The sequence below is a fragment of the Agelaius phoeniceus genome, chromosome 10 (assembly GCF_051311805.1).
Source record: "Agelaius phoeniceus isolate bAgePho1 chromosome 10, bAgePho1.hap1, whole genome shotgun sequence".
Lineage (NCBI taxonomy): Eukaryota > Metazoa > Chordata > Aves > Passeriformes > Icteridae > Agelaius > Agelaius phoeniceus.
The window spans coordinates 5,864,098-5,891,824 of record NC_135274.1 but is presented as its reverse complement, the minus strand read 5'-3'; the positions used below and the strand labels follow the sequence as shown (position 1 = coordinate 5,891,824).

At 46.9% G+C, this 27,727-nt stretch overlaps 1 protein-coding gene across 2 annotated transcripts; it reads right to left on the bottom strand.

Annotated features, from left to right (window-relative positions):
• Positions 1-239: 239 nt before the first annotated feature.
• On the bottom strand, positions 240-27,374 carry BOK (BCL2 family apoptosis regulator BOK). Of its 2 annotated transcripts, none has more exons than XM_054639061.2 (5): positions 27,103-27,374; positions 25,891-26,249; positions 18,991-19,119; positions 7,301-7,464; positions 240-1,335 (listed from the first exon to the last, which is right to left on the bottom strand). In XM_054639061.2, the coding sequence occupies exons 2-5, from the start codon at positions 26,111-26,113 to the stop codon at positions 1,210-1,212; spliced, it is 642 nt and encodes a 213-aa protein (XP_054495036.1). In that variant the 5' UTR covers positions 26,114-26,249; positions 27,103-27,374; the 3' UTR covers positions 240-1,209. The 2 variants fall into 2 exon arrangements, with proteins under 2 accessions (XP_054495036.1, XP_054495037.1); XM_054639062.2 differs by having other exon boundaries at positions 240-1,331.
• Positions 27,375-27,727: the final 353 nt, after the last annotated feature.

Sequence of the window (27,727 nt, the reverse complement as noted above, 5' to 3'; positions counted from 1 at the left end):
AGAAGAGTGCTGACCTCAGGGAGGCCCTGCATCTCTTGGTGGAAACAGCATGTTTCTGACATGGCAACAACATGGGTTAAATTCCAGACAAGTCATAGCTTTAACATGTTAACATGCTCTACCAGGGGAAAAGCTGAAGTATTTTTAGCATGGCCAGAGTGTTTGTCTCTGCACTGTTCTGGCCTTTTTTGGAATTGTTAACTCTGCTCTGGAAACAAATACAATAGCCTTTGCAGTAGTGAAATACCACTTATTTTCTTTTATTGTTTGCCACAAAGAAGACTACTGGGTTGTACTTGAAGGAGATTAAAGGAGAAACATACATCAGCTACTTTCAGCACAGCTCACTGCTTTTACAATGCCAGCCACTTCACTTGCTGCTTCCCTATTTCTGCCCACACCCCCAGCCTTTCCTCCTTACATGCCTAGCTCTGACAGAATCTCAGTGGAGAATGCATTTTTCTTCATGATGAAACATTTTTCTTCATGCTGAAGTTCCATCCTGAGCTGTTGCTTGAAGGCATTGCCCCTTGCTCTCCTGTTTGACTGGGGTGAGTGCAGTAAGAGGGGTCAGCAAAACACACATTGCTCTGCCATCCTGCCCCTCACACCAACCTCCAAGACATGGCAGGGACAAGCATCTCTTCACAGATTACTTGGTTTTATCTCATTAAAAACCCACCACACTGAGCCCACCAAGTGAATCAGGGACAAAGGAGGAGATGGAGTTTAAGCACAAATGAAACAACAAGAATCAACACAAGGCAAGTCTGAGGACTAAAAGGGAAATCACATGGAGTGAAGGAGGGACTCTCCCCTTCTCCTGTTTTCTTATCCCATTTCAAACAATATTCCCTTCCTCCTCCCCTCTGCCTGGGGCTAGCAGAAGCATGCAACAGCCACGAGGAGCAGCCACCTGACAGCCCCAGCCACACCTGGGCCACACATGCAGGATACCCAGGGAAACAGGATTCTTGGAAGGATTAATGGTGAGAGAGGCTCCTGTGGCTGCAAATGGGAGACTGAGGTTGATCATCTGCTCCCACTTGATGGGAGAGGAGAACAAGCCTTTTTTATTGTCCCAGTTCTTCTCTTCCTCCTCTTCAGAGATTGCCATTACCAGTCTGGAATTACTTCTCCAGTTACTTCTCGCTGCTTCTGGAGTGGGAGAGAAGATGGGGCAAGGGGGTTGTGTTTGGAATCTCAGACTCATCTCTCAGGCAGCAGGACAAAGAAGATGGCCTTGAGGAAGTGCCCAAAACTGCAAACAGCAGCCACGAGCCAGTGGGAGCGAAGGCTGGGGTCAGTGTTCACCACACACTTTGTGATGTCTGCCTAAAGAGGAGGGAGGAGAGATTGTCAGAGACATCCTGAGACACCACCTGGCATTTGCACCCCAAGGAGCAGCTCAGTGTCACAGCATAAAAGACTAAAGCTTGAATCAGTTATTAAATCAGTTGGGTCTAGTACGTATACAGTAGTTGATAAACACTTGTCATGTGCTACATAGGCCCAAAAAATATTTTGGCAAAACACTGTGGAGGTATTAGAATACTCCCAACACAACTTTCATAGGTTATTCTTCACCTGCTTCAACACCTCCTATGAGAGGTGGATTAAATCTGTGACTATCCTCAGCCAAAAAAAAATGAGCTACTGCACCAAAATCTCTTGTGCTGACTCCTGATAACTTGCATTAACTTTCCTCAGCCTTTACAGCTTCTTTGTTTGACCTTTAGTGCCAGGTCAGCCCCTTCTTCAGGCTGTGCCAGCCCCACAGCCCAGGGTATGGCACCACCCCTGCTGCAGCACCAGGGGCTGGCTCTGACACTTCCACACACTCAAAGTTATTAAATCAGGTTCAAGAGCCCTGCAAAATGCACTTTCCTAATTCCCCACCAGTGAGGCAAAGTGTCCCCCTCTTCAGCCACCCCTGGGGAAAGAAATGCTACAGGAAGATTATCCAGCACTTCCCATTTTGGATAGCTAAATGCAACTTTCTTTCCCTGTTCAAAAGGTCTAGGAAGCCTCAGCAGTATCAGCATTCCCATCCTTTTCTGTAAAGCCAGATGCTTCCCAGAGGTTGTCCTGGTTAATATCAGCTCAAGCTGCTTGTACATTTTCTCTTGCCTTAATGCTTTCTTTGGAAGGCATTCAAGCAAGCCACCCCCCAGTTTAAATCTAAAGCAATGCAAGCTTTGTAGCTTTGTTTGTGGAAATCCATATGCCAGCAGAGATGCCTCCCAGATGTGTGGGCCAGATTTAAAGATCACTTGGGCAGCCAGTTTCAAGTATTAATGAGAAGTTGGCCTGCAATGATTAAAAAAATTAAAAAAAAAACCAAACTAAAAAAACCCCATCAAATTGATAGAAATAGGGTCTCAGCTGGCATGGGAAGGAGAAAATAGAAAATATCGAGAAGGTGAAGTGAACAGAACAGAGGTAGAGAGAAAAATGCATTTTCTAGTGCAGGAATCAGAATTAAAAGCTTTGCCCATGATGTAACTGAGTTCTGGTCAAACTCCAGCCCAGCACAACAAGATGTGGACTGAGGCTGTGCACTGTTAGCACATCAACCCCCTGTGGTTTGCAGAAACAGCTTTTGGGAACAATAATCACATCACAAGGATGGCAAATGCTCACAGCCCCAAAAGTTTTTTCTTTACAAGCTTAGCTCAGCAGTCTTCCAAATTTTCCTTCTGACATAAATCTCTCATTGACCAAGCACAGACAAGTGAGACTCTCAACCCTGAGGTGTTCCTCACCAAAACAGGACACAAGAGATGATGAGTGCTCCAATAATCTTCTCTATTCTTTCTGCTTGTGCTCAATACGTGCATGAGCCTTGCCTGACCAACCTTGGTCATCATCAGAAGAAAGGAAAAAGGGGCTGAAGGGACAAATCCCAGAGTCTGGTTGGTGGGTAGAGCCACACTAACCAACCCCATCATCATCTACAGACCACAGCTGTGCTGCCAGCAGCCTCTCACACATTCCAGCAGCTCCTTGCTCACCAGGTCTGGAAGGCTGGCACAGTACAGCTCACCCCATTGCTGACCTCCTGGGAGCACCAGCAGGAACTGAGCTCATGAATAAGTGACAAGCAGAGACTGCAGAAGGGAGGAATCCAGAGCATGCAGTGATGGGAAGGAACAGGATGGCAGGAGAGAGCTGGGTCAGCACCAAGGTGTGGAAATACTGCTGAAAACCATGAGCAAACAGAGCAAGCAGAGCCAAGACAGCAGTGGGGATGCTGCAGTGTGGTACCAGTGGTCACAGGTATTGTGGAGGAAAGCAAAGTGGGTCTGCCTGAACACTTCCTGCACACTGACCCTATTTCCATTTGAAAATAGTCTGAACTGAGCCTGTCAGATTCCAGCAGCCTGCACGGGGTCAGGTTTAACACACACTTGTGTCAAACTGTCCCTTCAGCTGAGGGAAGTCATGCATGCAGGACCTGTCTGAACACACATTTTAGGGGACCTGATCCTTGATAACAAAAGCTCTAATGGGCTTTAGTGCCTCCTGTGAGCCAGGACAACCAGCCCAACACACCGGGCTGATTACAGCCATGAGGGGTTAACAGCCAAGTGAGAAAATGAACTCCTCAAAGCCCTGCTCTGTTCTCCCAAAGGCAATGACCTCACTGCTCTAACCAAGAGGAGCTGCACTCAGAAGCACTTAGAAATTTCTATGGGGCTTGCTCTGATAAGCAAAATTGCTCAGCTGTTTAACAATTGCCTCAGCTGTTGTTATCCAAATCAAGCCTACCTGATAAGGCAATGGAATTGAAAACTTCAAAGCCACTTAGGGCTTTTTGGCTGGGCAGGCACTGATAAACTATTGCAATGGCAGTTTGATATTCTGTGTTAATTGTTCAAACAAATTCAAGTCACCTACACTGCTTTGTAACAAATGCTGCTAAAAAAAATGTAAATCTTTCTATTCTACTGTAAAGCCACTGTTGAGGCTGCAAACTCTTCCCAGGAGGAGATGATGCCTCAAAGGTTCTTTCCTGCTCTTCCTGTGAGGTTTGCATTGGTTCTGCAGTCTTCTCCACCCTGTGGAAGCAGCATGGGAACCTGCTGCTGAATGGAGAACTCCAAATGCCTTTCCAAAATCTCCATGGTGTCTTCCCTGGACCAGCTCTGGCATGGGGGTTATTCTTGGCAGCCTCAGCCAAGGCTGATGAGCAAGAGATGGGGAACAAGGATGGCAAGGCAGGACAAACCAACACAGCTGGGCCTGGCAGTGGTGAGAGGGCTCCAGCAAAGAGCTGCTTGGTCTGGCCTGTGAGGGAACAAGGCTGGGAAATTCCTTCCTGCAGTGCCTGGATCAAGAGGAAGAACATTCAGGGAGGCACAGCTCAAGATGGGATTAGCAGCCTTTTCCCAGATTGAAGAGACCCCTCATTTCTAGAGGGAAATTATTTCCTTTTCACACCCAGAGCTGCTGCTCAGGGTGCTGGCAATGGCTGCATCAGAACAGCCCAGCAGCCTCCACAGGCCTGAGCTTGATGAGGGGCAGTGAAATTGGCTTCCCTTCCTCAGGGCCAGATCCCAGGAGCAGTCAGCATGGATTCAGCAGCCCCAACAGGAATGTGCTGTCCATCTAAAGGGGGATGGCTGGAAAAAGAGCCAGTGGTGCATTTATCTCCTGAGCTGCACAGAAGCAGTGCTTGTAGCCACAGCTCTCTTCACAGAGAGCAGACAGGCACAACTTCCCAAGGGTATTTCCTGGGAATGGCAGCAAGGAACCTCAGAGAAAGAGCAAACAATTCTTGTCACTATTCTCTGCTCCTGTTGTTCTTGCACATGTAAAATGTGTTAAGGAGGTTGTTCACCTGAAGGGATTTAGTAACTAGATTCTAGTAATAGTTCTTTATATTAATTAATCAATTAGGTCAAAACTGTGTCCTAACTGTCTCGAGACAGTCACGAGTTTTTCTTTAGTATTCTTCAGTATCTTTTTAGTATCTCTTAAGTAATTTTTTAGTATCTCTTTAGTATAGTATCTCTTTAATATACTATAGTATTGTAATGTAATATAGTATAGTTTTAATAAAACAATTATTATTATTTATAATTATTTATATTTATATAAATATATAATTTATAATTATATATTTTAATATAATTACTTAATAAAACAATTATTCAACTTTCTGAATCAATAGAGTCAGATACCAATCGTTCCCTGGGTCCTAAGACCCTACATACAATAAGTGCTGGTCTGGAGATGGGTTTTGAAGCTTGTTTGCTATGCAACAAATTTTCCAAAAATATCTTTTTGGAGCTATCCAAACATTCTGTTTTGAACTCTAATGAAGCAATACAAAAATTAAAACAAGATGCTAGCTTATCAGACCATGCAAGTTTCACCAAAACAAAATAAAAATAGTTGGAAACTAGAAAGAGATGTGTTCATACACAACATTTCTGTTTTAATGAAACTAGATCTTAGGGGAAAAAAAAGTTTCAGAGAACACATTTCAAGCAGCTCCACAGGTATTCAGTTAAAGAAAGCCTGAAATGATACTGAGGCAGGGACTGGCATTCAAAGGCAGGAACAGTGTCACTTAATTCCAGGATATCCTCTTCACCTGCCTCAGCACAATTAATTTTTGGAACACAAAATGAAACAGATCAGGGCATTCAAATCAAAGGTTACTTTTAGCCCAACCAAACAGTTCCCTGAGACAGCTGGCCTCGAGGTGACACAGTTTTAGAGAGGGCAGGGATGATTTAAGGTAGGATGGGTACTTAGTAAGTGCAAGGGATCCAAAATCAGAACAGTGATACCTTCCCAGTTCTTCTTCACACTCCTGAAGAAATCAGGGAACTGAACCAGCTACTGACACAGTTGGGAAGTCTCAGCACAAAGGAGCAATACTAAGTTTGGAAAAAGATACCCCACTCTCTCCAGATCTGTATGGGTGAGGAGCCTGACCATTGTCTGACAGCTTAGGAATAAATTTCACCTCTTGGAAAAGAGGGAATGTGCTGCTGTGGCTCAGTCTGGAAGGAGTGTATGCCTTGGGAACAAGATGTCCTCTGAACTGAGCGGTGTCTCAGGGCAATATTTTGCCCCAAGCAGCACCTGCCCAGCAGCACAGTGGAGGATCCAAGGACTGTCTGTGTCCCTGCCTGGTACATGCAGACATCCCCCAGCTGCCAGGCTCACACAGCCAGCCAGTCTCTCCACTCAGCTGGAGAGGTCGCTGGGAAGGCATTCAGCTATGCCACAGCACCAAAATAAAGTTCCTACTCTGAACCATCCTCCACAGGAACCAATGCCCACATTAAGAGAGATCAAAGAAATCCAGTGCTTAGAGGTGAAATGAGAATTAAGCTGGCAGGCCTCATTTGTTGCCAGTTTCTAGAAAACAGCTGGCCAAGAATATCACAGAATCAAAGAATGGTTTGGGTTGGAAGAGACCTCAAAGATCATCCAGTTCTACCCCCTGCCATGGGCAGGGACACCTTCCTCTAAAATCAGCCTGCTCCAAGCCCCATCCAGCTTGGCCTGAACACTTCCAGGGATGGGGCAACCCCAGCTTCTCTGGGCAATCTGTACCTCACAGGAATGACCCCTACAGTGCCCCACTATGGCTGGCTGTTAGCTCTGGAGAAGATCAGGAACACAACAGGTGCTGGTGGGTCAGGACTGAAATAAGAATAATAAGACGGAGAACGATAAGAAGAAGAATGAGGAGAAGAGAGGGAGGAGGAGGAGAAGAAGGAGAAGCAGAAGAGGAAGGAAGGAAGGAAGGAAGGAAGGAAGGAAGGAAGGAAGGAAGGAAGGAAGGAAGGAAGGAAGGAAGGAAGGAAGGAAGGAAGGAAGGAAGGAAGGAAGGAAGGAAGGAAGGAAGGAAGGAAGGAAGGAAGGAAGGAAGGAAGGAAGGAAGGAAGGAAGGAAGGAAGGAAGGAAGGAAGGAAGGAAGGAAGGAAGGAAGGAAGGAAGGAAGGAAGGAAGGAAGGAAGGAAGGAAGGAAGGAAGGAAGGAAGGAAGGAAGGAAGGAAGGAAGGAAGGAAGGAAGGAAGGAAGGAAGGAAGGAAGGAAGGAAGAATTATTGATGGTTTTGAGGATGGGACCATGAGGCAGTAACAGAGTTCTGCAAGTCTAGCACAGGTGTAAGGTGTAAATAGGACAGAGGTGGCCACAGCATTGTGAAAGAGAAAATCCCACAGCCTTTTTCTGCGTAAAGCTGTGGAGAGCACACTCTCACTTTGATTAACTGGGATATTTCCTGGTCTGAACACACAGAAACAAGTCCAATGAGACATGCAGCATTTCTTACCCAGCCTCCTCTCCTCTTCAGCCACGTCACCAAGGTCTTGCGGACGAACTCGCCCAGGCAGTCCACGATGGTGTGAACCATGGCTGGCTGCGCGTGCCGCACGCAGTCCACGGCCAGCCCCGCTGCCACGGCGTACAGGGACACCACCTTGCCCCACGTGATGCCTGGAGGAGGGAAAAGGACACTCACATTGGTGGGAGCCTGAATGAGGGATGTGGGACTCCAGGCAGCTCTTCAAAATGCAGTTTATTGTATACAAAATGCAGTTTATTCCATCCAAGAGGTTACAGCAGTCCAGGGTTGTGTGTGACAGAGCCTGCGCATACAGCTGTCAGCTCCAGCTGCAGGCAGGCCTGGAGACCCTTTGGTTTAGGTTACAATGCATTATATACTTTTCTTTTGGTTACAATGCATTATATCCTTTTCTTTTGGCTACAAATTCATTATATACTTTTCTTTGCTGAACATCTTAATACAGTAGAACCAATCTATACCTTAACTATTACCTATAGCCTATCATAACTACTATAATTACCATATTCATGTTACTGTTCTCCAATCACTAAAAGTTAGTACATTACAGCTTAAGCTAGAAGTTGGTTTTCAGTTTTCTTACAGTGGATAATTCTGAGACCTTTTTTCTACTTGCCACATTTGCTGCCTTGTTTGCCTGTGCTATCTTTCTGCTTGGTAAAAACATCTTGTTTTATCCTGGGGGTTTATCCTTTGGTCTAAGTCATAAAAACCCCTTCTAACTAACACACCCTTTGTGTCCTTGGTTATCCAGTAAGACTGGCTCAGCAATTCTTTTCTTCTATATCAAAACTTGCTTCTGTCCCTATTCCTTCATCAGACTTCAGATTTAAAAATCTTTCCAGGATTTTTAAATCTTAGAAAGCATACATATCTGTGAGACTTTCTTGTCAAACTTTCATCCTTCCCAACACATATTTAAACACACAAACTCAGTTCAGTCCTGAATAACCAAAGGAATGACTCTGCTTCATTTCATGTGCCCGTGCTGCCTGCGTGCAGCCACAGTTCTGTGTGCTCTCCACATGGGGGGAAAGAAATAGTAGGGGACCAGAATTAAGGAAAATTCTCCACATGGAGAAGCAGAATGAAATAATCTGTGCTTGGTATGGTTTGATTGCCTCTCAGCAATGGCTGCACAGCTTTGGAAAAAAAGCAGCCCAAAGGCATCATCAGGATAGGGGAGATGTGCACTGCTATGTTTTGAATTGCCACTGGCTCTCAGCCATGCACGTGCTGCATAGGAGGTGACAGAATTCAAATAGTTTGAACAGCCTGGGGGTTTTGCCTTCAATATAAAGCTTAAACACCCTTAAACAAAGCATTCCTGTTTTTTTTTTCTATGTGACACTCAAAGCATACAAGATAAGCATCTTCAGTTCTATAATGGCACAAAAGCAATGAGGGGAGGCAAAGATACAGGGCCAAGACAGTCATAGCTGGAATAGAAGATTCACAGAATCCTGAGCTGGGGGGACCCACCAGGATCATTGAGACCAGGTCCTGGCCTGCAAAGGACACCCCAACAATCCCACCCTGTGCCTGACAGTGTTGTCCAAATGTTTGTGGAGCTCTGGCAGCCCTGGGGCTGTAACATTCCCTGCTGTACCTGTTCTTCCCCACACTCTGGGGAAGAATCTTTTCCTAATACCCAATCTAACCCCCATGACAGCTTCGTGCCATTCCTTGGGTTCTGTCACTGCTCACCAGAGAGCAGAGTGCCTACCCCTCCACTTGCACTCAGGAGGGCTGGTGTCCTCCTCAAGGTAAGCACCAGGCTTCAGTCTCCACCTGAAAAACCTGAAGGCAGCTGCAAGGATTTGGCCACTGCCTACTTAACATTGCTGTGCTACCCTATCAATGCAGGGCATGCCCAGCACAGGGAGTGATGTGCTCTGACTCCATTGATTCAGAGGGCTGAATAAATTGCTATGTTATGTTATGATTATATATTAAAGAGATACTATATTAAAAAGATACTAAAGAAAAACCCATGACTGTCCCAACAGTTACAGCACAGCTTTGACCCAATTGGCCAATCAATCCAAACAACCATTGCCAGAGTACAATTAACAAATCACTCTGGGTAAACAATCCCCATAACACATTCCACATGTGCCAGACAACAGGAGCAGCAAGTAGAGATAAGAATTGTTTTCTCTTCTCTCTCTGAGCTTCTCACTGCCTTCCCCAGGAAAAATCCCACAAGGGAGAATTTTGTCTCTCTCTGTTCAGAGAATGTGAGTACCACACTACCCCACTGAAGGCAGTGCAGGGGTGGAGAGTCAGTCAGTTATCTAATCTCCCAGAGCACAGCCTTCCTGCCAGGCTGCCCTGACTGCAGCAAGTGCTCCCCAGAAGCTGTCCCAGCAGCTGGGACCATCCTGGTGGTGTCAGTGACGAGGGTGGGAGCTCAGCTTGAGGTACCAGCCAAGCCCCTGGGGCTGCCCTGCGCCTCACCAACACCCCTGGGCATAAATCCTTCATGCTCAGACATTGCAGTCATAAATCCTTGGTGCTCAAACCCTGCAGTCATAAATCCTTCATACTCAAACCCTGCAGTCATAAATCCTTCATACTCACACCCTGCAGTCATAAATCCTTCATACTCACACCCTGCAGTCAGCTGCCCCTCATCAGGCTTTGCTCAGGACCAGTGACCTGGAAACACAACCCTTTCACTCCCATGCAGAACTACTGCTGCACAATTTACTTTATTATCTGTAATAGCCATATTTGTCAAGCACACTGGGAAGTATTTTACAGTGTTGAGTCTCTATGGAATCTGTCCAAAGTCTCTCCCAAGCACAGGCAGAACCTGGTGAAGTTCTAAGGTTTAAAAAACACACAGAACTGTTCTCAAAGGATTGCAGCAAGGTGAGAGGATGGAAGATGTGTGCAGTGATTAGATGGACCAGGAGGGGTTAAACACACCATTAGAAAACTGGATGTGCTCAGCAAGCAAAAATACAATTTAAATGGGGTAAAGAGTCTCCCTCTTCCCTTCCTTGCGCTCTCAGATCCCGAGGTAGCCTGAACCAGCTCTGGGATGGAGCTCCAGCCTCCTCACAGCAGTTCTCATTGCAGCAGAATGCCCTATATTTCTTTAGAAAACCTGCAGATTTCAGAGCATTTCCACAATTCTTGGACTTGGTGCCTCAAAAGGGACATTCACACTAACAATTTTAGAAATTGCTTGCTTTTCTCTTCCTTTAGAAAAAAAAAAACAAAACACAACAACTAAACTTTAGAGGAACTCTTCAAATGTCAGCCACGGGAATACCTTGTAACACTGAAGAAAATCCATTCAGCATTACAAAAAAACCCATTTTTCATGACTAATGCGAGATAAAAATCTACAGATGAACCTTTTGTGAGGGTCTCAAATCCTCTGTGACACTCTGTCCTTCCCCAGAACTATCCCTGAGATGAGGGGAAGTTTTTAATGTAGCTAAAGTGACTGTTCTTCTTCTGGCTTTATTTGCTGAGCAGACCCTGCGCTGTCCCTGACACCAGCGCTGTCACTCAGGAAGTTCACTCCCTGTTTTGCATTCACACTATTTATCTGCCTTTCTCACATTGTGTGTCACCATGACAGCCAGCAGAATGAGCCAGGAAGAGGCTATGAAACCACACAAGAGTAGACAGAGGGGTTCTCCCTGCAAGGAAGAGGCTGTCCAAGTGCAGGTCAATGCAGTTCTACCCAATGAAAGAGGCTTTCAGGGGTTACACTCCTTACTGATGATATATTCAGGACCAGAGCCTCAGCTGGCTTATATTCAGCTTCAGTATAAGTCACTTTTACAGTTCTCCATCCCTGCAGAAATGTGGTTCCCTGCATCTTGAGTTACATAACAAAAGTTACCCAAAATTCCAGGGAAGAGTTCACTGGCTTACTCCCAAGCTTTTGCTGACAGCACTCCTCAAATATCTGAAGCAAGTCCATTAGCTCTGAGATATTTACGTGGCAGTAACAAAGACTGACAGGACTGAAGTCACTCTGCTACAGAAAAACAGCTCCAGTCTTGGTTAGTGCTGTTTTGAGCCCAAGTTTCACTTTCCAATAGAAGAAAAGTGTATCCACAACCTGTGAAAGACAGAGACCCCTGGCTTCCCCAGCACAAAGCAGCTTGCTCTGTGGCACATCAGTCCAGAGAGGATGGAGAGGAAGCCCTTCAGCTCCAGTTTCCCTGCTAAGATTGTTCCTGCTGCAGGATTTGCACGAGGTGAGTGCTTTCCTGGCACGTGGAGAGACCCCTCTCCCCTTCACAGCAGAAAGGGAACAGATCCTTGGTTAATAATGGTGATGGATGTGGAGGGCTCAGGGGTCACATCCTCGTTCCAGAGCACGCCCAAAGGAGTCAAACCAATCCTTCAGGCTGCCTTTCCTGTTAGAGTCAGTCCATGGGGCAGGAGAGGAGGAAATCCCTTCCTGATTTCCACTTGTTTGAAGTCCCCTTGCCACTGCTGGAGGCAGAAGATGGAGACAGCAGGCTGGCTTCTCACTCACAACAGCAGGGCACAGTTTATGCTCCTCCTCTCATATTGTAGGAAGCAAGGGAAGAGCAGGCTCCTCCAACACCTGGGCCATGCTTGTGGCTGGGCCCCTGCCCAGGAGGGCTCCAGCACCCACCCAGCCCCAGGCAGGAGAGGCAGCAGCCCCAGCAGTTCCCCTCTGCACCTTCCCAGGACACCAGCTCCATGAATTTTCCCTCTCAAGGACTCCCTTGGCAGGGACAGAGGAGCACAGGTGCCTCTGTAAGTGCCCCTGTCCCCTGTGATGTCCAGGCCAGGCTCAAAGTGGCACTAGTGTGATACATCTCAGTATAATCTAGAGCTGCATCTGCCCAGTGCACATGAGAAGTGAAAACACATTGGCTTGCTCCAAATCCCTCAGAAGGGCTGGCTGTCATCCACGCTGGGTGAAACAGGCACTCATCACCAAGCAAGACAATCCATTCACAGCTTCCCACTGCGTGGATTAACATGCACAGGAGCTAACAACAACAGGGAATGGAAAGCTGGTCCAAAAAGGAAGCAAAGAGAGAGAAAGCTCTGCTCACAGACATGGAACAAAAGGATATGGAAAAAGTGAAGGGCTGCTTAGAGGGCATTATTAAAAAATAGGAAATACAAGTTGCACTCTCTAGGCCAGCCATGGAGCTGAAGGTATGGAAACCCTGCTGAGCCCAGGGTAAAATGAATTAGCAGGAGAGGAATGCTTTTGAAAGTGTTCCTGCTCATAGGAGCTTGTCTGCCCCAGGGGAGAGATGAGGAAGCCATGAGACACCAGGGCACCACACAACCTGAGGTTATTCAAATAAACTCAGCATCAAAGTCCTGCTCACAAATCAGACCTTAAAGAAACACCAGCCACTGCTGCACTCCAGCAGCTGGGAGAACACAGCCAGACACAGCAAGCTTTGGAGAGAGAAAAGCTGAGAGGGGTGTGCACAAGGCAGGAAGCTCAAGCCATAAGGCCTAAGTGATGAGGGAGCAGCAGGATGCATTTCTAACAGAATTTCAGAGAAATGGTCTGGGTTGGAGGGGAATTCAAAGCTCATCTCATTCCAATCCCCTGTCATGGGCAGTGTTTCACTTAATTCCAGGGTTAAAACCAGGGTTCTTTTGCTCTGGATAGATTCAAAGGAGAAAATCCCAACTAGATGTGATCAAGAGGTAAAAAAAACACATGAAAGTTTACTGGCAAACTACTGAAAATTAAGGAACACTGGCAAAAGAGTAAATGCAACATAACATCACCTACCATTGCATACACTTAGCCCACAGAACACAGAAAACCTTTAAACCCATTCAATGCCTTGTTCCATGAGAAGAGATAAGAAGAAAGGGAGAAAGACAGGAAAGATACAGAAAATTCCAACCAGATATTCTCAAGAGGTGAAAAAAAAAAACCCACAATAAAGTTTGCTGGCAAACTACAGAAGATTAAGGAACATTGGAAAAAGAGTAAATGCAACATAGCATCACTTATCATTGCACAGACTTAACCCACAGAAAATAGAAAACCTTTAAACCCATCCAATGTCACATTCCATGAGAAGGGAGAAGAAAGGAGAAAAACAAAAAGACAGGAAAGGTACAGAAAAACAGACTTATAACTACTAACTCCAGTTCCAGTGATGTAAAACTCCAAAATGAAGGTAGGGTCTGTCACTGTTATATTTTCTGAAAAATCCCTTTGCCAGGATTTCTTCTCCTAGGAAGCTGAGAAGCCTCAGAGAAAAATATAAATAATAATTACCTGATTCAATTCTCCTGTGTTTTGCTGCTTTGAAATGTGGTCTGGACATTGTTAACCAGCAGGTGGGTGTTTGATTGGTTTCATGTGAATTGTTTTTACTTAATGACCAATCACCACCAGCTGTGTCAGACTCTGAGGAGTCAGTCAGAAGCTTTCATTATCACTCTTGTTATGCCTTCTGTCTGTATCCTTTTCTTTTTTTAGTATAGCTATATATAATATAATATAATATAATATAATATAATATAATATAATATAATATAATATAATATAATATAATATAATATAATATAATATAATATAATATAATATAATATATGCCTTCTGAGAACAAGGAGTCACATTCTCATCTCTCACCTCATCCTGGGGCCCTCACAAACACCACAGGGTCAAAGGACAGTGTTTTTGCCTCGTGGTCAGGCTTCTTACAGCTTTGGCCCATCCTGGCCCTTCCTCCCAGCTGGGATGTGCAGTTTCTTGGCCACACTGGGGTGCTGCCTTCAGTGGCTGCCATGGCTGACAGACACTGCAGGGCTGGGGGTGCAGGGCCAGGGCACCACCCCACCACAGCAAGGGCTGACCCACCCCTACCACACATTCCAAGCACCCTAAGATGTCTCAAAACAGATTCCATTTTCCAGTCTCTGACAGGCAGGGACACCTTCCACTATCCCAGGTTGCTCCAAGCCCCATCCAGCTTGGCCTGGAACATTTCCAGGGATGGGGCAGCCACAGCTTCTCTGGGCACCCTCTGCCAGGGCCCCACCTTCCTGGGGAAAAATCTCTTCCTTATATCTAATCTAAACCTACTACCTGTTAGTTTGAAGCCATTCCCCCTCATCACTCCAGGCCCTTGGGAATATTCTCTCTCCAACTTCCTTGTTGGCTCCTTCAGGGCCTTGGAGGCCACACTGAGGTCACCCCAAAGCTTCTCTCCTCCAGGCTGAGCAACCCCAGCTGTGCCAGCCTTTCCTCCCAGCAGAGCTGCTCCATCCCTCTGCTCACCCTGGTGCCTCCTCTGGACTCTCTCCAGCAGCTCCAGGCCCTTCCTGTGCTGGGCCCCAGGGCTGGGGACAGGTCTGAGCAGGGCACAGGGGCAGAATCCCCCCCTGCCCTGCTGCCCAGCACACAGGGGGTCTCTGGGTCCCAGTCACAGGGCTGGGGCACGTCCAGCTCTCCCCCAGTCCTTCTGCCAGGGCTGGTCTTGATCTGCTCATCCCCAGCCTGGACTGGTCCCAGCGGTTGCCCCAGTGCAGATGCAGCATTAGCACTTGGCCTTGTAGAACCTCATGAGATTCCCAAGGGTCACTTCTCCAGCTTGTCCAGGTCCCTCTGGATGTCACCCCATCCATCAGGTGTGTCAACAGCACCAGCCAGCTTGGTGTCACCTGCATCCACTTGCTCCTGCAGGGAAAGTGCTTTGTCCTCAGAAAGCATTTACCCTACATTCCTGCTGCACAGGGCTCACTTCAGCCCAGGCACTCTTGATGAAAAGCCAAACCCAGTAAAAACCAGGCTGAAAGCTTTTAAAAAGCCCTCATGCCTAGCAGCTCTCATCAACAGGGTAAAACTGCTTCCTTTAGGAAAGGAAAATGCCTCTCCCTTTTCTACTCCTGTTTTTCCACCAAGTGACCTCTTCCTTCTGGCATTTGTTTTAAAATGTAAGGAAAAAAAAATGTCAGCTTAGCCAGGCCCCAAACCAAAACTTGTAGAAGTCAGGGGAATGTCTCCTGCTACCTGCAGAGCAGCTCTGGACCACACATGAGAACAAGTGGTAACATCACAGAGGTGATGGTGCTGCAGATCCTTCACCATCAAGAGCAGATCAGGGCTCTGCAGGGCTTGTCTCCACACAGGTGGGCTCACCTCACCCTGAACTAACTAATGAGATGTTTGGAAGCAGGGGAACAAAACACAGCTTGAGCCTAAAGTCTGTTCTCCCAGATGACAAGCCATGGGACAAGAGGAGATGGCCCCAGATGGCACCAGGTGATGCTCAGATTGGGTATTAGTGAAAAATTCTTCCCTGAGAGGAGAGGCATTGAACCAGGCTGCACCAGGTGATGCTCAGATTGGGTATTAGTGCAAAATTCTTCCCTGGGAGGAGAGGCATTGAACCAGGCTGCACCAGGTGATGCTCAGATTGGGTATTAGTGCAAAATTCTTCACTGAGAGGAGAGGCATTGAACCAGGCTGCACCAGGTGATGCTCAGATTGGGTATTAGTGAAAAATTCTTCAGTGAGAGGAGAGGCATTGAACCAGGCTGCACCAGGTGATGCTCAGATTGGGTATTAGTGCAAAATTCTTCCCTGGGAGCAGAGGCATTGAACCAGGCTGCACCAGGTGATGCTCAGATTGGGTATTAGTGCAAAATTCTTCCCTGGGAGGAGAGGCATTGAACCAGGCTGCTCAGGGCAGGTCTGGGCTCAGTCAGGACTTGCAGACAGTGTGGACAGGAAATGAGCACAGACAGCTCCAGAGTGAAGACTCAAAACCAGACCAGAATGTGGAAGATAGACATGTAAAAGATTAAGAAAGAGAAAACCTCTCCAGAAAAAACAAAGGGTCAAAATCCCCTGCTTCCTTGCTGGAAAGGCATTTTAAGTGACTTGTGGGGCTCCCCAAGCTGTCTAAGCACTGTAGTGTCTGACTGTAGCTGTTTTCTTAATAAACTTGGTAATTGGCATGAAAACTCACCCTGAACTTGAGTGTCTGGTTTCCTTTGCTCAATAAGAGCCTCTTTCCTCTGAAGTATGAAAAAAAATAAAAAAAGGAATGAATGTCTTGCTGCTACAGCCAACTCCAATTTGCTGGATTTATTGTTAAATGCTGAGTTTTGAGACTGCAGTGGGATCCAGGAATGCTACAAAACAGCAAGCTCCTACCCCTCTGCCACTCAGCAACCTTCTACCTAGGAGAAATTACAATACAAGCTGATAAAAGCAATTAAATGCACAACTCCCAGCAGAGATGAGAAAGAATTAAGAGCATACATGGAGAGCTGTGGGAAGGTTTGAATCAGCACACCAGCAGCCATTTCTGCAGCAGGGTGGCTCCAGAGGAGGGGCAGCACTGTCAACACAGTCCAAAGCCCCCAGCATTGTCAGCCCCAGAGGGCTGAGTCCAGATTCTATTCTTAATACCCTGAAAACCCAGGTTTAGAACGATGAGATATGATTCCTACTTTAATTTGAAACTACCCACACATTTGGCTCCTGAGCTGAGAAGCTGAAGAGCACAAAAAAAAAAAAAAAAAAAATAAAAAAAAAAAAAAAAATAAAAAGCAGCTCTCCATGAATTTGTCAATGCACACTGAGAGCAGAATTCCCAGGAGACAGCAGCTTTCTCCCCAGCATCCTGGCTGTGCAGCACCACAGCACACACAGTCTGCCCCCCCTGCAGCATTCCTGGCCTTCTGCCTTAGCTCTCTGTGCCACTCCAGCCCTGGAGGTGGCCCAGCCCCAATGCTGCAGTCACCAAAGATCACCTGCAATGCAAACTGCACCTGGGCCTGCCAACCTGACTGCTGGCTTTCAGTAAAGCTCAGCACTAAGGGACAAGACAGGGCACCTGCACTCTGTACACAGCCACAGTGACACATTCCTGCCATACTTTCCCAGCTCTTGCTCCCTGAGCTCCCAGGCCCTCCCAAGCTGCTCTGAAAGGCTGGTGAGTGCTGCAGAACCAGGCACTCAGTCCAATTCCATCCATTTCCAGTGCCACAGCATCCATTTCCCTCACCCAGGGAGTAAAATCTGCCCTGCTCAAACTGCCAGGAGCCCTGCTTGGGCAGTGCCTCTCTGAGATCTATTTTGACACATGTTATGATTCTGGGGAGGATCTTTGCTCTCCACCACAGGGCTTCAGACCTTCTGCATGCCAGGGCTTCTCCAGAGTGCCAGTGGTTCCAGATAAAGCAGTTATTAACAAAGTTGTTTGTGAGGATTAAAAGGTTTTGAGTGAGGTAGCCTATTTGAAAGTACAACTGAAACCTGGATTTCTATCCTGTAGCAACTACTGCCAAAGTGACAGGAGTTACTGCATGCTGTGACACCTCTGTGCTATTGTCACTGCTTTCAGTGGTTTCATGCTGCTAGCAAGGTGCTTTCTTTGGGCTTTTTTTCCCCTTTTTTTGGTTTTGTTTCCAATATTTAACATCTACCAGCCCTTCCACAGACAACACAACAAGACACTGCAGAAAACCTATAACCATGTCAGAACCTGCCTGACATAAATCCCTCTAAAAGGCTCCTCTTCCCTCCATTCCCACAGGCTGCTTTTCCAGTTGTGAGCAGGGATTGTTTCCAGGAAAAGCTGAATGCAGCACAGGGCTTATTTTTGCTTTTGACCATCATCTCTGGAACCAGTCTAACAGCAGCAGCAGAACATTCACATCTAAGCAGAGAGAAAGCTCAAAGCACCTGCTCATCTGGAACAGCCTTAAGGAGCAAGGCTTCCCCAGCATGAGAAAGGAAAAGGTCTCATTGCAGCTCTGGGTGTTGCTGTGGGAAAGGAAGCCAGGAGGAGAGGAGCTCCCTTGTGATGAGCTGATTCTGGCTCCCAGCATCAGCAGCCTGAGCTGGAACAAGGGAGACTCCCATGCAATGAATCTCCTGCAGCTGCCAAAGGTGAGCAAAGAAGCTTGGAATGAGTGACCTCCCTCTGCAATGAGGCAACAACCACCTCCTAATGAGGAAGGGCAGGAGGCGCCTTCTAGAATGAGACAGAACCTACTGGGAGGATATTACAACCCAAGACATTTCCCTGCCAGAAGACAGCAGAGAGGAGCCCTCATTAAATCATTAAAGCAGGGCACAGTGCCAAACTGCCCACAGCCCTTTGAGAAAGCAAGCCCCACCTTGCAGGCTCTGCCTTCTCCAAGAGAGGTGTTGGATAATACCCTTTTCTTGACTCAGAGATGGGGCAACTGAGAGGTGCTTTAGAAACTTTTATTCCATTTTCAGTCTCATGAGAAGGGTGAGACAATTCAGATGTTATAATTCACGCTATCACAATCAGACTATTTCTAATTACAGTACGTTATAAGCATTTTTTGGCTTATCAGCTTTTTACCACATCATGCCTTAAAACCAATCATCTAAAACTACCCCTCGTGGGTCCCACTAGAATGCATCTTTCACAATTTTATTTAGTCTTATTTGTAAGGGTATTTTTAAAAAATTTTTAAGCTCTATTTCTCTCTCAACAATATCTCCCCTCTTCCACACCATCTCTAAACCAACATTTAGAAGACAATTCCTTGTCTCAGAGCTCAGACACAAATCCACACTATGTAAGAACTCCCTCCAAACCCATTCCCCACAGGAGGTGGCTCCATCCTGCTCCTTGCAGCCAGCCCTGCTGCTGTGTGTGTGTGTGTGGGGACCATACCTGCAGTGAAGATCTGCGTGGCCACGGCCAGGAAGGCGTCGGACACCACGGACTCGGAGTGCAGAGAGATGTTCAGCTGCCGCGCCACGTTCCGGTACACGTTGGGACGGATGTACTCCAGCTCATCCCCTGCCAAAAGACAGCCAGGTCAGCTGGACACAGCACCCAGCCCTGCTCCCACCATGGAGGAGTCCAGGGATGCCATCAGGTCAATGTGCTCCAGCTCATCCCCTGCCAAAAATAGCCAGGTCAGCTGGACACAGCACCAAACCCTGCTCCCACCATGGAGGAGTCCAGGGATGCCATCACGTGAATGTTCTCCAGCTCATCCCCTGCCAAAAATAGCCAGGGGTCAGCTGGACACACAGCAGCACCAAGCCCTGCTCCCACCATGGAGGAGTCCAGGGATGCCATCAGGTCAATGTGCTGCAGCTCATCCCCTGCCAACAAATAGCACCAAGCCCTGCTCCCACCACGGAGGACTCACAGCTAGGGTAATTCCAGGGATGCCATCAGTGGATGTACTCCAGCTCATCCCCTGTCAACAAACCAGCCAGGTCAGCTGGACATAGCACCAAGCCCTACTCCCACCATAGAGGAGTCCAGGGATGCCATCACGTGAATGTTCTCCAGCTCATCCCCTGCCAAAAAACAGCCAGGGGTCAGCTGGACACACACAGCACCAAGCCCTACTCCTACCACGGAGCAGTCACAGCTGGGGTAACTCATGGAGGAATCACAGCTGGGGTAACTCCAGGGATGTGATCAGGTGAATGTTCTCCAGCTCATCCCCTGCCAACAAACAGCACCAAGCCCTGCTCCCACCATGGAGGAGTCCAGGGATGCCATCAGGTCAATGTGCTGCAGATCATCCCCTGCCAACAAACAGCATCAAGCCCTGCTTCCACCATGGAGGAGCCACAGCTGGGGTCACTCCAGGGATGCCTTCAGGCAAAGAGCCCTGTGGAAACCCAGGGCACCACAGGGAATATTCCTCTGTCTGCTCTGGGGTGCCCTGACCCCCAGGGAAGCACTGGCTTTGACCTTCATTCATGGAGAAAGTTTCCCAGACTTCAAGATAGACTGGAATCCACAAAAATGTGGAATAGATTATAGAGAGCAGTATAGGTAAATCACTTAGGTGAGAAATTGAGGTTTTGGGATTTTTAGTGTGTTGTGGATGGAAGCAAGATGGAGGGCACAGGATGTCATCCTGGGTTTCTACTTCATGCTGCTTCTTCCTTCTTCTCCATGGGTTTGGGTGGCATTTTGTAATTGGGCAGAAAAGTCCCCATTGCAGCTCTTTGGGATCAGTTATTGGGCAAAAAGGAAAATAATCCAGGTGTCAGTTCTTAATTGGACAGTTTAGGCTTCAAAGGCCTTGTACCAAGAGATTGTTGGCCACTTTGTGCCTTCTAATGAAAAGCTGCCAAACTCACAGCAGTGGGACTGTTTTACTGATAAGAAATAATAAACACCTGAGTCCCAGCATGTAATACTGTCTCAAGTGCCTTCCATCCAGACCCAGAGAAACCCACAACTGAAAGCCCCACAAAGCCCAGCTCCAGCTGAGTTTAGGCAGGCAAAGGAGTGCTTGGGGTTGCTGAGATGCAATTTCATCCCATCTGTGTGGAAATCACAAATCCTCTGAACAGAGAGAGGCACATCTCTCTCCCAGGGTTTTCCTGGGAAGCTGTGAGAGCGCTCAGAGAAAAGAATGAGAAACAATTCTTATCTCCACTTGCTGCACCTGTTGTTGTGCACATGTGGAATGTGTTAAGGAGATTTTCTTACCAAAGGGTGATTTCTTGATTGGACTCTGGTGATGGTGTTTGGATTCATTGACCAATTGGATCCACGTTTGTCTGGCAAGGGTGATGGGTTTTTCTGAATGGTATAGTATTGTGAAAAATGCGTGAATGTATTTTATTTTATTAAATTATTATTTTATTTTCTTGTGAATGTGTTTTATGATTGGCTTTTTGCAAATATTAAAATGAATATTACATGTGTTATGTTAGAAAGTTATGCTGTATTTTCTTAAGTAGTGTGTTAAATATAGTTTTAGGTTATAACATAATGTTAAAATAGAAACTATGCTATGTGGGATACTTTTTTAAAAGAGAGGAATGAGGTACTCCCACGGAGACAGCAGCCACAGAACACCTAAATCTTGCAGAGAAAAAATTTATTGCTCTCTTATCAGAAGAAACGAACTTCTTCCTGCCTTGCTCAGTCCTGAAGACATTGTCAGGATTAAGAGGAAGAAGCTGACACTGACCAGACAGAATCCTTTGTTTGAATGGCATTTATGCATCATGAATGAGGTGTATGAATATGCAACACGTTATTGCTTTTAAGGGTTAATCCTCTGTTAACGTAGGTCCTTTTTCAGGGCTATTTTGCCCAGAAAGAGGTACCTGGACTGTCTGTAACTCTTTGTTTCTATTGTCTCATATTGTCCTAAATCCCAATTGTCCAAATTATTATTACTCTAATTGTATTACTATTTTTATAACTATTTTATTACTATTAAACTTTTAAATTTTAAAAACAAGGGATTGGTGTTTTTCACAGTATCATACAATAAAGTACAACAAAGCAATTTATCAGCCTTCTGCAATCATGGAGTCAATGCTAATTACTCCCCAGCAGGGATTGCTGCTCCCACACATCTGCACACTGGGACTCCTGAAGGGAGCATGGGCAGGTAGTGGCCCTGTAACAGTGGTGTGCCTGCAGTAACCCCTGATATAAATGCTGGCTGCCTGGCTTTCCTCCAACACAGGAGACAGGCCTAGGATAAGCAAAGCCATGTCATTTTATTTCAGAAGTGAGAAGGAGGCATGAATGTGGTGTTGTGAGGTCCTCAGGATGAGGTGAGAGATGAGAATTTGACTCCATGTTCTCAGAAAGCTGATTATATTATATTATATTATATATCATACTACACTATATCATATCATATTATATTCTAAAACTATACTAAAGAAAGAGAAAGGATACATCAGAAAGCTAAACAAGAATGATAATGAAAGTTTGTGACTGACTCCTCAGAGTCCGACACAGCTGATGGTGATTGGTCATTAATTAAAAACAATTCACATGTTTCGATAAACAATCTCCAGACCACATTCCAGAGCAGCAAAGCATGGAGAAGATGAGGCTTCTCCTCTTCCCAGGAGAAGGAATCCTAGCAAAAGGATTTTTCAGAAAATACCATGGTGACACATGTACGTCCATGGCAGCTTTTGAGAGCTACGCCCTTCCTCAGCACCCCATCAGTACAAAAATGCCTCAAGTGCAAGAGAGTGACTCAAGAATGCTGATGAAAGCCAAGGATCCACCCAGAGCTGCACAACATTAATTAAACTAAGAGACTGCCAGCTATTTTATGCTCACACAGGCACTTGAGAGTCAGTCTGGAGTTCTTTCTCTCCTCCAAATGGTTAAAGAGATGCTCATCTGCATGGCTGACTGCTCAGCAGCAAGGTACCTGACACACACACAGATGTGTTTTCACCTCCAGAGTGCTTTCTGCTCAGCTGGGAAATGGTAGGAGGTTTTATGCCAGCTTGAAGACCAAAAAACAAAAAAACACCAAGGACAAGCAGAGAACCTCCTCCTAAAGGACTGACCTATGGAGCTTGGGAAACAACAGTAAAGCTTTTCCTTTTGTAGCAAAATAAACAATTTTTTGGGTAGTAGAATTAGCAAAGCCCAGTTTCCAAGGGATTTCTCTCTCTGTAGAGGTTCATGGATATTTAATGAAGGTGGCACAGCTGCTGTAGGAGCGTGACACAATGCAGACCCCCCATGGGACCAAGCCCCTTTGTGCACAGAGAGCCCTTTTTGGCCTTGATTTAGGCCACACTGTGCTCCTCTCCTGCACAAGGGTGCTCTGGGAAGAGGGAGAGGTATCCCAACAGCTTTATATCCCACTGCAGGACCCAGGTGACTTGGCCCAGCCAGGGGGCAACTGATCTTCCTCAAAATTTCATTTATATGAGAGAGAAAAAAGAAGATATCAATGCAATCAGGACCTTTTCATAGAGCCATTAGCTACTGATCCTAAATTCATTTATCTGGCACTCAGCACAAAGGCAAACCCCAGTTCTGCAGAATTCCACAGCTGAGCTCTCCCAGCCCTTTCTGAGTGAGGGATTGTCCCTTGTTTGACAGAAAGAGGAAACCTGCCAACACATGGTCAGCCCTGATAAGAGGAAACCTCACTTGGACTGCTCACCAGCTGTTTTCTCCTCCCAGGCAGCACACAGGCTTCCTGGAAAATGCCAGGAAATGGGGATAGCCCAGCTTAGCTGAGAGGGAGGCCAGGAGCCTGGGATCAGCCCTTGGTGGCCTGCCACTGCTCCAGCTTCCAACAAGCAGCTCCTGCAGGCCCCAGATGAGATCAGGGTTTGGTTGGAGGCACACATGCCCTGTTCTGCAGTGAGGCCCATGGCAGGCAGGAGCATCCAGGGAAGGAAAGCACAGGAAAGCATTCCCAGGCTTGGAGAGCCTCCCTGCCCCAGCAGCACCAGGACCTCCACATTGGTGCCCTTGTTCTCATGCCCAACTTTGCAATATTTAGGGTAATTTGGGGGCTTCTCCTCCTTTCTCCAGTGATTATGGAGGAATTAGCAGGGCAGCAATGGCAGTTTCCATGTGCAGAAGCTCATTGCAGTGGTCAAAGGGCACCTCCCAAGGCCAGAGGAAATACAGGTTCAGATAAACCAGGCCTATGACAGACACAGCACCTTGGTCTGGGGTGCCTCATTTGCCTAGACCATTAGGGCTTACCACGTCTGACTCATTAATTGCACTAATTAGCAGCTAAGCCTCACTGAGCTGATGGGGTCTCCCTCCCTGTGACCTCCAACAGCACTGCCTGTGCCCAGCACTTCTGCTGGCCCACCAGGCAGCTCACCAGAGCCTCTGTGTGCAAGTGGGCTAGGAAATACCCAAACTTCCCATCTCCACAGGCTTCTCTGCACTGTCATGAAGGAAAAAACTGGTGCTGCTTGCTGCACTGCTCAGGAAGAGGCTGAGGATTAGCATTCCTGGCAGGTGGCTGGATACCAGCTGGCCTTGCACTGGTCAGAGCAGCAGAGGGGAAAAGAAAGGGATGGGCCCCGTGACAAGTGGAGTTTCCAAAGGAACAGGATGGAAATTGTTCTTCATCTTAATGAGGAGCACTGCTCACCTTTCTGGTTGCATGGGTACCACGTGGTGCTCTCCAAACAGATTTGCTCAGAGAAGGCACCAAGTTCCTGGGACTATCAGCCAAATCTTTCCATCTGGACAATCCAGGAGACGCCTTCAGATCCAGAGAGCCACCTGCCTGCCCTTTCTCATGTTCCTGGCCACCCACAGAATTTTGGGTTGAAAGCACATAAATCTCAACCCCCAACACAGGCAGAGAAGAAAGGGAGTAGAAATAGACAGTGAGATTGACAGAAGAACAAGAAAATTTCCCCCAAAACCAAACAACCACTGGAAACAAAAGCAGAAGTAAAATCAGCATAGAAGAGAAAAAGTGAAAAAGAAATCATTTTAAAAAAGAAGTCCTTTAAAACAAACACAGCTGTGCCTTAAAAAGAAACTAAGGATAATATCAAACTGGTAGAAAGGGGAGAAAGTGGGAACACCAGCCCTGGTCCTGACTTTGTTAGGCCCAGCTAATGCTTACTTCACCAGACCTGTTTGAACTCTGATGTAATTAAATCAGATGCAAATTCTGGTGGTAGTTTCAGCCAGATGTGAGCTAATATACCAGCCTGCAGGCAAAGAGGGATGTTGGAAGCAGCTTCCAAGAATAAAGGTGTTGGGTTCCCAAATAACAAACAGGATTTTGAGCCAACTTGAGCACAGAGGATGATGCTACACATCCCAAAAGAAAAGACCAGGCAACTGTTAACATTTAAAGGGTGCTGCTGGTACAAGCTCTAAAGCTCATCTTCATGTCACCAGACACGACCCCCAAATTGCTCTCCCTGAAGCCCCCACAGTTGCTGTGTTGTGAAGGTGGCACCACATGGCAGTGTGTGCCAGACAACATCAGCCAACTCCTTCTTGCCCAGCACAAAGCAAGAAAACTCAGGTCTTGCTGAATAACTAAGGTAGACAAAGGAAAATTAAACACAGTCATTAAAAAGCAGCTTTTATAAAATCTCCAACAACACATTTTCTGAGCACCTACCCCCAAGTTAAAGCTGGGTGAGCTACTGCTGAAGCCCAAGTCCAGCAGTAGCAGTGCCCCAGAAGATGCCAGATGTATTGTGGCAATCAAGTCACTCACTCAGGAGAAAACCCTGCCAGTCCAGTTAAAACACCCAGCTGAGAAAGGCTGCTCTAAGTGCTGTGGGAACAGCTGGTGCACAGCTGGAGACCTGTGCCCACACAATCAGTTTGCTGCTGGGCTTTCTTGGACTGCTTTGTTATTTTGAGCTGTTGGAGGTCCTCAGAAAAAGGCAACTTTGCAGAAATCCTGTGCTGAGCAGTGCTCCAAGAGACTGAGGAAACTCAGGCAAGGGAGCTGTTTAGGGAAGATCACCAAAACCAAAAGCAGAGAAGAAAAACCTCTTTATTGCAGTGGTCAAAGGGCACCTTCCCTAGGCCTTGGCCAGAGGAAATACAAGTTCAGATAAACCAGGCCTATGACAGACACAGCACCTTGGTCTGGGGTGCCTCATTTGCCTAGACCATTAGGGTTTACCACGTCTGACTCATTAATTGCACTAATTAGCTGCTAAACCTCACTGAGCTGATGGAGTCTCCCTCCCTATGACCCAACAGCACTGCCTGTGCCCAGCACTTCTGCTGGCCCAAAAAGCCTCTTCCAGGAGCCTTATTCTGGTGCAAATCCCTCCACCCCAGCTGAGTTCCCCTGCCAGCACTCACCCAGTCGTAGCAGTATGGTGGAGACCTCGGCCAGCTTCCCCCCAGGCACCGGCGCGTTGTACTCGGGTTTGCTCCAGCTGACACCCGCCTGCACCAGCCTGGAGTTTATGTAGTCTCTGCACAGAGCCTTGGCTTGGGACACAAGCTCTTTGTCAGTGGGAGACCTGTCAAAAACCTCCATCACCTCTGCAGCAAAGACTGAGGAACGACGCAGAACCTCCATCCTGGACTGCTGAACCCCCAGCTCTGGCTGCAAGGCCGAGCCACAGGAGAATCTGCAGGAGAATCTGCAGGAGATGTCCTCAAGGTCTGTCAGAGATCCCAGCAGCTCTTCTCTGCAGGCCACTTTTTCGTTTTAGCTGGTAAATAAAAGCATCTGTGAGTCCTCTAGCATTGCAAAGATGTACATCAGAAGCTCAAGAACACAGTTATGCTCAAGTCAGTAGTGTCACGTTTGCAAAACATTTGTCTGGGTCCATCTTACAGAAAAAGTCTTGCATCTCTCAGCCACTGACTATCCCTGGCAGGATGGTCCACAGTTTGGAACTCTGGAGGTGTTTCCTCTTTTCCCATTCAGATTTGGCAGTTCTAGAATTACCCATCAGAGAGACTAGACAGTCAGAGCATGGAAACACTTCATACAATCTGCAGAAAATCTCAGCTTGTTTCAATTAAACTGAAAAAAAAAAAAAAGAAAGAACCCCGAATACCAGTTACAGTAACCTCAACCAGATGTCAACAGACATTCCAGCTCAGTAGGTCATGGATCTTTCTGAAGAAATGGCATTATTGCAAGAACAAGGCTATGGGAGCATTGGAAATGCCTTCATGGAGACACTTTTTGGGACATATTCCCAGTTTAGGTTTTGGTTGTGCCACTCTTTTTCCCCAAAACAACATGCATGCTACTACTTGAAAACATCTAGCAATAGCAGAGAAAGCAAAGCAGAAATGTAGATTTTTGAAAAGGTTTAAGCTGTGAATACCTTAAGGGAAACGTCAAAATTTCTTCAGAGGCACCTGAATTCATCTGCTAAACTGAGTTTTTAACCCAGTGCTGCTTATGAAGTCAGAGTCAGACCAGTCTTTATTCAGAGGTTAATAAATGCATTTTTCAGTCTGCATTTCAGTTTCAGACACCTACTTACAATGACAATTTTCAGACAAAACACAGCCAGTTATCCCAATTTGCCCAAGTTAAAATACATTTACCTCTCATGTTGCACTTTTTCCCCCTCAACGATTTCTTTTTGGGCTTGGTTTCATGTTTCTTTAGAAGATCTGCATCACTGGTCACCTGGTTCAGGATTCACAGGTGACTGTCACCCTGCTCTGCTGTGCTCTCCACGGGGCTCTGTCAGCAGCGCATCCCGGCTGGGCTCCAGCCGCGGGATCCTTGCGCTTGTTCTCCTGCTTTTAAGGGAGCCAGGCGCCGAGGAAAGCTTCAGGCTTTAGCCTTGTAAGGAAGATGAAATAAGCGGGAGGTGGGGTTGCTGTAGCCAGAGGGAGACGCTCTCTCCTCCCCTCTGGTCTCTCTTAAGGAGGCTCTCTGCTGTTCTGCGCTGGGCTCGGCTCCAGCCTCAGCGGGAGCCTGCGAGCATCATTTCTGACCAAACAGAAGGGGATGAATGCGCTGCTGAAACAGGAATGATTCCTGCTGGATTCCCAGAGCAGCTACGGCAGAGCTGATGCTGGCCGGTCCTTTTCGCACAATAGCCAAGGGGGGAGTTATGCTCTGTCATATTCAGCAGTGGGTTAATCCCACACTTCAATCACTGCCATCCTTTTGGACTTTGTCCCTGCCCATGCAGGGGGCTTCAACCCCCAACAGATGATC